Source organism: Mizuhopecten yessoensis, unplaced genomic scaffold (assembly GCF_002113885.1).
Source record: "Mizuhopecten yessoensis strain PY_sf001 unplaced genomic scaffold, ASM211388v2 scaffold5929, whole genome shotgun sequence".
NCBI classification, from domain to species: Eukaryota; Metazoa; Mollusca; class Bivalvia; order Pectinida; family Pectinidae; genus Mizuhopecten; species Mizuhopecten yessoensis.
In genome coordinates, this window is record NW_018406294.1 from 151,107 (window position 1) to 163,251 (window position 12,145).

Here is a 12,145-nt window from a genome sequence, read left to right on the forward strand (position 1 = left end):
CTTCATGTCTCGCGAATTAGGCTGTTGCAAAAAATAGTAGAAGATTTATCCGTATATCAGATTGAATCTTTTCTGAAACTTATTGGTGTGAAAACAACATCGTTATATTCCAATTACCTGTTCTGCACATGCAAGTTGACTGTGTCAGCGCGCAGATCTCCCCGTATTCGAGGTGTCAGTCAACGCTAACGTTATATTTGCTCTAATGTACGCAAAGACATCATTTCTTTTCTTAAAATCTGCAAAGCCCTGGCAATTACCAGAAGCAATTAATAGGGTTTCTGACATTAAAATATTATTCTATTATACTATATATATATATATCTTGGTACTCTCTTGTCATTAATTTTAGGCTGTTACCAGGGTCACTTTTTGATTGTAGTAATACAGAAATTTGTTCAACGACTTCGTAACCAAAATCAATCCTCATTTGGAACCTGCACTACAACGCTGTTTTGAATACAAGGAATCGTATCGTTGGTTGCCGGACAGATGTCGATTGCGCAGTCATAATCAGATGCCAGTTAGTCATAATGCTTCGAAAATGAAGATATGTAAGTGTAAGTGTAGTAAGGACATCCGGTACGAAAATGTTACGCTACATAGTGGAAAATTATACATGATTAGTATATTTTTTTACATGTTTAGTGTAACTGAAGCACTTCGATTTTTGACCCCGAAAAGGGTGAAAAATAACACATATAATAATGGGACAAAAAGAAGCGCACAGACTCCCCATTTTTGTGGCAGTTTATACGAAATATGTCATGCACAAATGCTGACCTGATTTAATCCTATCTATATATAGTCATCGAGGATGGCTGATCACGATAGACCAGCTAGCAGTGGATCAGACATACAGTGTATGGGTGTTGTACCACACAAGCATGACAGATCATAAGGAACAAACTGTTCGGAAAATGTTGAACAGACTTCTCCACGTGACCTACTCCTACATATGTAAGTATTTGGTATATGTTGTATTGAACTATATTATTCATGCCATGTACATCCTACTCATATATCTAAATCACATACCGAGTATGTAAAGGATATTGCATTGTCTTAAAACAGTGAGGAATGTACCTGTATGTAAATCCTACTCATATATCTAACACACACCAAGTATGTACAGGGTATTGCAATGTCTTAAAACAGCAAGGAATGTATTACAACCAAGCGATTGCAAGGCAGTAATATGTTCTGAAAGTGCAGCGAGAAATCATGCGAATAGCTTTCTTAATGCGTATTTCCCTATTCGAACAGTGTACTTCTACACTGTACACACGTGCCAGAACTGACTTGAAGTACCACTGAACACTCATAACGGGAAGAAATGGCTTTATGTTTTATTAAAAGTGTTAACTTTATCTCAGCATTCAAAAAGTGAAATTTCAAAATTGCGATGCACATAATATTATTAAGGTCATACGTACTTTCTTTTTTTTGCCTGGAGCATACATTGTACGTTCAGAAGAAAAACTCTTTCCTTAATATTAATGGAATTCGTCTTCACGTTTTGCATAATGATAATAATTATGGTAAATTCGAAGATAAATGGGTATCCGTGCATATTTAACTAGGAGTGGATGATGTTGGATACGCGCATAGTTATAAAGATAATGTTGTAACATGTCAACGGGGACTAGGACCTAGCCTATTTACATCCCGTCTTTGTTGTTAATTTTAAAGCAAACATGAAATTATTTTCTTAAAAAGATTTATTATCGTTTGAACGTTAGTCCTCTAAAAGCTTGTTACGATGTATGAACATAACATGTAGCAAGCATAGTCAGCTTACTTAGACAATCAGTGAACTTATATATTATTTTTCAAAACATCTCGAAATAATAATGTAAACTTCTTTACAAGTTTAGGCATATTATTTTGTTATTTTTTTAATTTCTGTAAACTAATCGTTATACTTGAAATGTGATTTTGTCTCGATGTTTGTCCTCTAAAACCAGATAATGCAGAGTTGATTTTCATCCTATTACGGTGAATGAGCATAACACGTAGAAAGTAATGTCAGCATACATGGACATTCAGTGAATTTACATAAAATTATGCATTTTTAATTTATCTAAACTATCAGGTTAACAACAGTCATTTATAGTAATTGAAAATCATAACGCCAACGAATGTAGAATATTTATTTTGTAGGTTCGTACAAACAAGCTGTCAATGCACCTCCCCTCCTCATCTCTTTCCCTTTGATACACAGTGTTGGTCAACATTTTATACACATTAACCTAGTTTTCTACTTTGTCAGGAAGATGTACACTGTATTGATCAGTACCAGTACGCTAGCATAGTCTCGTCCACGTTACACCTGAGCAGTTCGTGCTATAAGGAAGATATTTGATCCTACACTATTTGTTGTAGTTTATGCCAATCAATACCACACGTATTGCCCAGTTCCAGGTATTGTAGGATCTGGTATTGTCAAACGGGAAATAACACCACAGAAACACTCGTTAGGAACACGTTATGTTTTCAATAGTGGCGATAAACACTAACTGAACCCGGATTCAAGTTACTTTAATATATACAGCTAATGATAGGATCATACACATGTTGCAGTATGGTAATAACCACATTAACAACAACACACCTACACAACACTTCCCAACCTACGTCTAAAAGTGTTGAGAGATAGCCCGCACGCTTAACAATAATGCACTTCGAAATAGAAATACATATTTATACAGTAGACATATTAAACATCAACTGACGTTGACTTTATTCATTACAATTTGTCATCTGCTACAAACAATTCCTAACTCATTTGTTGGCAAAATTCGCACTTTCCGCATGATTGTCTGTAGACAACAACAACAATTTCATAAATACTTGCTTGTCGAAAAGTTGTATAAAATACCCACGTTAGATGGATATTTTAAACGAAGAAAATGTCGCCTTCGATATAAATGTCGATACGATATAATAAAACACCAAGATAATAAAACCCATCGAATAGCTCTAATTCATCGCCCTCAAATTACCAATATTTGAAAAAAACATCAACTGTCGTCTTATCTTTATCGGTTGCTAAAACCCTCTTACAGATGTAGTTTGATACGTGTTGTTTGGCGAGATGAGTAGCAGCCGAATAAAATGGCTTCGCCTGCTTATAAAATCAAATTGAGTAGTTTTCAAGATACACGTATTTTGAATTCATGACTGACCAGACTGTCAATTTCAACCTAAACCTTCTCAAACCCTCAATATTGTTTTCTTGTCCTGCAACAGGTATATATATATATATATTGTGTGTATTTCTTATAGAGCAACAGAATGTCTATGGTATTGGTCAGCATTGTCTGCACGTTTACTTTCTCATATATTGTGGACAGTAGACATGTTGACCAGTAGTAGTTCACGGGCGTAATTTTGTCCATGTTTCACTAGGGCCGGTTGGTGCTACATATATCTATATGATATTAGATCCTGCTATTTATATGTATTGCCCTAGGTAGGGAAACGCGGTCCTTTGTTTCCCGATATAATCATGTTTCACGAAGGCAAAAGGTGGACACAACATTACTAGTGAAGATAAAGAATAGGAGGAGGGGGTTCATGATGTTTTATTTTCATGTCATGTGATCAGTATTATCAGATTCACATTAATATAAATAATTTAAATAACTGTTATTGTAGCATTTTCCCAATCAATACTACACCTGCTACCTAACCACGTCGGTGGTGTGGTGAAGGTAAAACAATTAACAGACAACCAATTATTCCTAACACGATGTTTGTTGATCAATATTGATGAGACCGATGACCTCTATTTATACACACGGACTTACATAAAACTATCATGTAACACGGCCGATGTTATATAACGCTGACATCAGACGGAGACACTGCTGTAGTAATGTAAATTGGTTCAGGTCACAGTAAACATAGACACATGGTCATAGAAGGGGCTCTATTATTGGTCTCGGTTTGTTTTATTTAGAATGTGTGAGATACTGCATCAATATTTTATGTTTATTTTCCAGTGATATTTGAATACAGTGTAGTCTTACCTCCATACGCATATATTACTTGCGTGTTCTTTGTAGCAGTTTGCCGTCCTCGCCATACCTAAGGTGATGTGGAGACGGGTACCTAGGGAGAAAGTAGAACAATGAGAAAAAGTAGACACCCGACACGCAAAGTGTTGAAATAAGGGCAGTAATTCTATTTTGTTCAATGTTCAATTGGTAGAAGACACAGAAGAAAACCATTGAGCATGTTTACTAAAACCTACTGCAGAAAATATATCTGAATGATATTTACCGCAGAAATCAATTCTAACATCATTCATGTCAGCATTGTAAATACAATCATGTACCTGATTGATTCAAAGGCTGTTCGTCCGGTATATAGTGTACAATTAATTGATATGGGAAGAAAAGGGGTTTCAACTTATATTGCATTGAATATACGACATATTTGAAAGTGTACAGATAGGGGAATGGAAAGAGAATATAATAATGAAAGGGATTAAAAACAACACTTAAAAACAATAAGTATATTACAAGTGAAAGACAGGAGTAGCTCGACTTTAAAGGGTTCAACGTCCTTTTAACATCTAAGGTCATTTGATGACTTGACGTAATGTTTGAACGAAGTGCGTGCCTGTGTGTATGTGTGTTGAAGTCAGGGTATGTTGGTGTAATGGCCTCCTTGCGTGTCGAGGATCTGATGTCGACCTTCGAGTGCTATCACACTGAAACACCATTCCGAAGGCACCCAGCATAAAATCCCACCAGTTCAAATTATAATGACAAGGAATGCACCAGTTGTTGCCATTTTCCTTATTGCTGAAATTTAATAATAATTAATAATAATACTTATTTGAGGTTCTTATATACCACGTTATCACAACCTAGTTCGTAGGTCGTCTCAAAGGGGGCCGCGGTGGCCAAGTAGTTTAGGCGTTTGACATTCTGCTATCACTAGCCCTCCACCACGAGGTCGCGGGTTCGAAGCCTACGTGGGACAGTAGCCAGGTTCTGACCTTATGTCGTTGTTTTTTCTCCGAGAACTCTGGCTTTCCTTCACCACCGAAACCTGGCACGTCCTTAAATGACCATAGCTGTTAATAGGAAGTAAAAGATAAACAAACCAAGCCGGACGTCTCATAGCGGTTCGCAAATTATTATCCGTGGTTATAGGGCCTTTTCAACTGGCCAATTTATTTCTCAACCCCCGGGGAGCATACAGCCGGTACTGCCATTTCGGCACTAACAGCTAGTATTCTACAATTCTAGCACTGCCCAACCACGTACTCATTTACAGCTGCGTTGACTGGAACAAGCGGAGTAAGTGTCTTGCTCAAAGATACAACACAGTTCCGTGCCGTGACACGAACCCGTATCCCTTCGGTCCCGAGCCCGGAGTCCTACCACTAGACTATTGTGCCTCCTATTTTGAAGTAAGGAATATTACATTTTGAGGACTTTGGTGTGTCCCGGCATGGGTACGACATCCTTTGCCTTCCTCACCTGGGCGAACAGTCAACATGAAAGCCAAAGTAAGGTATTGCCAAGGAAGGCGCTGCGAAACAACACTTTAAATATTCCAAATATTGCAATATTTAATAGCAGATTTATTTTTGTCACCTTTTTGTTCCCAGTTGAGGATAGTTTCAGGGGGGTCCCACAGTAGTCGCCTCTTACGATACATGCAGTAGGCAACAGCAAATGTATTCTTTTCTCGATCCCCGACCTGCTATTATGGTAAAGTGATGAATATTGAATTGTACCATTTTAGTTTTAAGCTACAGGAAAAGGCACACTGTATTTCCCCCATATTTTTTTATTCTGTAATATTTCCACATTGTTATAGTCAAAAAATGTATTATTATGATACAATCAAAATATCATTTTTTGACTTTGTTTATGTGATCAATGAGTAGTCAAATATATTTGTCACTTAATGCATTTTAGTTTGATTATTTGCCATTCTCCAGTCGATACTTTCAACAAGTTTCTTATTTTGTCACTAAGTTATCTATCGTTTATATTATTTTTTTTTTTTATCAGTCCAGTCTCTGCCTTTTTGTATGTGTTTCTATCAAACTGATTTACTCATACAAACTAACCACAAATTACCTTGTATAGTTAATAAATTGAGCCGCGTATATCGCATATTGGGTGGTAATGGTTGTTGGTGCAAGGTGATAGTTGTTTGTGTCAGGTAGTTGTTGATAGTGCCGGGTGATAGTTGTTCGTGCCGGGTAATAGTTGTTCGTGCCGGATGATAGTTGTTCGTGCTTATTCAAGTTTTTTCATGCCGGATAATAGTATTTTGTGCCGGGTAATAGTAATTAGTGCCGGGTAATAGTAGTTCGTGCCGGGTGATAGTTGCTCGTGCCGGGTGATAGTTATTCGTGCCGGGTAATGGTAGTTCGTGCCGGGTAGTTGTTCCTACCAGGTAATAGTTATTCGTGCCGAGTGATGATTGTTCAATTAAATGTTCGTTTGAAGACGGCTACTTATCAGGGGCTCTGCCCACGTTTTAAACTGTTCGAAATTTGTGTTTGTTTTGTTTCAAAAATGAATCAGAAAAAAAAACTCATTTTGAAAAGGATTCAGCTCGCTCAACACATAATAACCAATCTATTTTTGTCTTATGTTTCAGATACAACATGTAAGCGGCGGTCGTGTTCGAGCAATTTCCTATCTCCAAACGTTAACCGTATTTACCACGCTAGCACGTAAGTTTGGAGGCCGGGGCCAATGACACACACAGCATTGCACTATTCGGAAAGCGTGTACAGATAGCTATTTTAATAACGAAATATGTATGCTCTTAACTTTCCATCATGTATTATTGCATCTGAAATATTAAAATCCTCATTATAAATTGGACGGATACAGTTGTTAATCAATTTATAATAGCTGCATTACATGTATTTTATGTAAATACAATCACATTGGATTTACTTAGGGATTCACACAACTAAAGCATTTGCTATATGTTATTACCAAATATTTTAGCTAATAACTTTAATATTTGAAGTTCAAAACTAGTGACAACTGTCTAGATTCTTACCTTGCAAAGGCTACCAAATGACTTTTTGGTAGGTTTAGTGACATATTGGAGTGTCACAGCGCCAAGAAGTTGACAACCGGAAGTTTACAAGCAAAACCGTTGACCCAAAACAGAAACGGCCCCAGACATTTTGCCCCTGTGCAAATTCACACACAGACATGGAAATATATCAAAAGTATATATTTTTCAAAAGTTAAATACCTGAACATTTCATTTATCTAAAAAACTGTCATCAGTTCCTTAATAAACTCCTTCAGTGCCCCAGTAATTAGCCGGAACTTATTTCAGAAAGGAACTACAAACGTATGAAACACTTGCTGATTTGCTGATTTAGTTGTGTGAGTCCTTAGGTAACAGGCGGGCCATTTCCACCACAGACATGTAGATAATTATTATTATTGAATTGTTAACGGCCCATTAATACAGTGGAGGTCATCAGGGTCAATAGAAAATTGGTAAAACATAATAAAGGAAGTGACGTAAAGGTAAGGGTAAAAACGAACAGGTAAAAGAAAAACGTCAACTTGAAATGGTACATTGTAAGTTGTTATAGTGCGTGATATCTGTGTGAACAGACCAACAGTTTAATGTAGGTGAGAATTGTAGAGTTATTTACTATTTTGAAGAGAGATTTGAGATCGATTATATTATTATAAACAAATTCTGTAGTTTGCTGAATGTCAATGCAATATAATAACAATTGTTTAACTGTTAATGGTTCGTGACATGCTATGCATTGATGTTGGTCTATGCACTTCACTAAATAAGAATGAGCAATTTTTGAAGAACCCATTTGGAGACGGGCAAGGACAACCTCGTCTCGGCGGTTTTCTCTGTAGCTGGAGTACTATAGTCTGATTTTAGATTCTACAGAGTATAATTAACTGGAATGCCAATTAGGGCAGTCATTGTAAAATAATAAAGGTGACATTATTCAAACCGTCACCACTCAGCATTCACTTAAATGAGTTGATCGGACCTTTATGTGAATTACATTTGACATACTTTAATAAATGCTATTTTGTTTTGTTTACAGAAAAACGAAGTTGGTCTTATTGCTGTTGTTCTTACTGCTGCTGCTATCAACGTTGTTTACATTAAACGAGCGGATATGCCCACGACAAAATTTCTTTCGGCGAATTCACTATATTAACAGACCAGGATTCATCAGTCCGGATGTGTTTAAAAATTGTGAATACGCATGTATCATGACAGAAGGTTGGGATTATTCATCTGCGGATGTTGTTATATGGCAAGGAATGGATAGCCCTATATATCCACCCAGAAAATACATTAACCAGACGTGGGTCTTCCATTCGATGGAACCACCCCTACTCCACGTACACTCAATGAAACTATGGGATGGATTATTCAACTGGACAATATCCTATAGACGGGACTCCGATTTCTATAGTCCATACGGGATTTTCCGGACTGTACAGCGTAATTCAATTCCAACGGAGAGTGCTGATTTATTGAACTGGAAAACAAGATCAGATGTACTTTGGTTTGTATCGAACTGTCACGTGCCCAGTGGTCGACCTGAATATGCTGCAGAACTAGACAAATATGTTCGTGTGGATGTCTACGGAAAATGTGGAACAAAGAATTGCAGCGGAAATTGGGAGTCGTGTTCAAAAGAATTACGGAATAAATATAAATATTATCTTTCTTTTGAAAATTCATTATGTCGGGATTATATAACAGAGAAGAGTATGAAAATATATGAAAGTTTATTCAATGCTATTCCAGTAACGCGAACAGGAGCTAATGTGTCCTTATATCTCCCACCTGGGTCTTATTTATCTACCGCTGATGCGTCAAATACAGAAAGCATGGCTTTATATTTATATAAGTTAAAGTCACCAACCTCTTTTTTTCGATGGAGGCAGTTTTACGTTGCTGAAGACACAATAGACTCAGAGCAAACTTTCTGTGAGTTGTGCCGGCGTAGTCATACCGTCAATAAGTACAGACGATTATACCGAAGTCTGGACAAGTGGCTGAGAGGGAACGACGGCGCTGTCCCAAGCATGTGTTCCAGAGTCAACGATTTGCTATAATAAATGATTTATTAATTGTTTATGTTATTTATTGTTCGATTTATTCAAGTTAATATATGAATATAGTAATGGATTGATTGATTGGTTTGTCGTCCCCTCATTAACAAGTACTTCTTCTACTTTCTACTTTTAAATGGTACTGACCAAGTAGTTCGGTTATCCAGCAGACGACGAACAATGTCAGGAAAGGTTAGGTTTTATATGTATCTTGCTTCCTGGTTAGGTATGCAAGTAGACGAAATTTAAAATACCTAAATATTCATATGTATATCAAAGGAATAGATGTAAAGAAGGTAAAACAAATACCGACTTAAAACTAGCAACTTTCATCCTTCACGTAATTTCATCCATATTTTAAAATCTTATCTGAACACGCCGCGGTACAATTATTTGGTATTATTGACCAATCAGACAAGTACTTTCCATTTACTGCATTCGAAACTTGATTTTACGTTTCCAATGAACCGACTGCAGAATAAGCGATTGTGATTTCCCCGCCGAGTGGAGCTTGGCGATTGTTTTCTTCTGAAGGTGTATTACTAAACTATTTCAAGCACTGCCGAGCGTAGAAAGCAAGATTTATCGAACATTAGCCCCTTGGTCAAACAGATCGAGTGAGGCGTAGAATAGTTTTCTGAGTTTGCGGTATTATTCCTGGTTATATTTTATAACGTAGAGTATCTCTATTTTATCATGGCCCAGCGGAGCAAGTGTTAACAAATTCTGTAAAGAATATGGTAAAAATGTATGTTTTTTAATTAAAATGGTGATGCTTGTATCATGTGTATGTAGTTTAGAGGAGCATTTTGGCACTCAATATTGAATTATTTTGTCATAAATGTGAGCTATGATTTAACTGTTTTGTCTTTTATTGTGAATTTGTACGCATACATATGTGCAAGGGCAACACCTAATGAAAAGGATATACATGCTAGGCTTTTATGCTAACATTGGTTATTATTCACCTGATAAAGTGATCCTAAGGAGTGTGCTTTGTTGTTATTGACGTTTTTGAAATATTTGTTTTTTAATTGGTATAAAAAATCACGTCTTGTGATCATGTGTATATGAAACCACAGGTGAAAATACAGGTGTATCGATCATGAAATGGACTCTACCTTTGAAACAATACTTGACCTATATACCTAATTCCAACAGATGGTTTTATCCTCTCTCAACTGACAGTGTGATCATCACACCGTGACATTAGAACAATAAGGTTAGGTAGAGTTAGTCCGGTGAGCCTTGACCACTGACCTGACTGGAGACCCTATTAATATATAGACAATAGAGGATGAATCCCCTATTGTTTAGAGTATAAGTAGTGGACTCCTTGTTTGGGCAATACCCTTAGGCATATATAGATATTCAAACTGCTGGCAAAGGGAAGCTATAGAAAATCATAGTTCAAGGGATGGTTTATATTAGAAGGAAATCCCATATGAAATAGAGGAAAATCTTCAAAAACCTTGAAAAAAACAGATTATTTTGGGACACAGACGGGCAACTAGGGCAACACCCCTGTGTCCGCCACTGGGTAAAAAACTTTACAATTTAGATAAAGCATGTATTGACATTTCCATTCATCAAGAGTACTAGTATTGGATTCTAGACTTTTACAGCCAATATTCCAATTGGCCCTGCCCCTCCGAACAAAGGGGTGGGTCAGGATCTTACTGTCTGATAACATCAAATTGATATCTCATTATTATTTAAAGCAAATTTGAATTATTTCCTGTAGAGTTAAAAACATGCCTAAAAATATCATTTCCCTATATAAACTATAGTAAACTATACCCCTTCCCAAAGGATGACCTGATGACTATGGGGGCAATTTTGATAAACCACCTAGGGACCTTTCTGTCCATGAACAGTTCACCTGAATCTGAAGAAGATTTTTGAAATATTGGTCAATTTTCCCTTTGAAGCCCTATATGTCCTAACCCCTGGGGTATCGGCCGGGACCCCACATTTACAATTTGATACTCTCTTTCACAAAGAACGATTCTTATAAAGTCTATAAAGAAAAGCATACCGTGTGGGACTTAAATGAAAACATTATAATAAAAATGAAATGAACAAAATATAATAAAAAGCAGTTAAATTCTAAGTGTAAAATTCTGCAGCGCTAGACCAGGATTTGAACCCAGGGGACTTCAGATTGCATATATATAATATATAGCAGACTGAGCTGATTGAGCTGCATGATCATTGACATTGGAACTGTCCTTGCCCAAATGTGCTAAATTTATGTATCCAAAACAAAATTAAGGTATATATAAATCAATACTTTAGCTACAGTTATATATACCCAAAACAAAATGAAGGGGGGGGGGGGTGTTATTGACAGGTATATATAAATACCAATACTTTAGCTACAGTTATATATACCCAAAACAAAATAAAGGGGATGTTAGTGTATATATATATATATACTTTAAATAACTGTTCAACATCCAAAGAAGAAGTCAGTTAAATCACTCAGTCTTAGAATTTAAAACACTGAACCACTTCGATCAAATTGCTCCTATGTTAGAAGGCCACTCAGCCTTGTGGAGTTTTTCTGGGTTCTTTTTGAACGGTTATGAATAGAGATCTCGACTCTCTTAATGCATGGTCCCAAACTTGGTTAGTAACATTCAATCCAGACAAAACTGAGGTAATTTTTGTTTCAAACTTGGTTGAAATTGAGGAAGATTTACAATTAGAATTAAATGGCGATTTTTTAAGTTTTACTGATCATCATAAACATTTAGGTGTCATTTTTAATTCAAGTGCAAAATGGGGGTATCATATTTGTGCAATATATACTTCAGTTATAAAAAAAGTCAACGTCTTACGCAGACTAAAATACTTCTTAAATCGTGATAATCTTTTAAAGATTTATAAATCATTTATTTTACCAGTTTTAGAATATGCTTATGAATTGTGGGATGGTTGTACAACTTATGAAACAGAACTGTTAGAGAAAGCCCAAAGAGAAGCGTCTCGTATTATAACTGGTCTTCCTTCATATGCCCGAATTGAAGACT

At 36.4% G+C, this 12,145-nt stretch overlaps 1 protein-coding gene across 1 annotated transcript; it reads left to right on the forward strand.

The window, feature by feature from the left end:
- Positions 1-810: 810 nt before the first annotated feature.
- Positions 811-10,368, forward strand: LOC110451312 (alpha-(1,3)-fucosyltransferase C-like). Its single transcript, XM_021499245.1, has 3 exons — positions 811-960; positions 6,637-6,712; positions 8,087-10,368. Exons 1-3 carry the CDS (start codon positions 888-890, stop codon positions 9,111-9,113), a joined length of 1,176 nt encoding a protein of 391 aa, XP_021354920.1. The 5' UTR covers positions 811-887; the 3' UTR covers positions 9,114-10,368.
- The last annotated feature ends 1,777 nt before the right edge of the window (positions 10,369-12,145 follow it).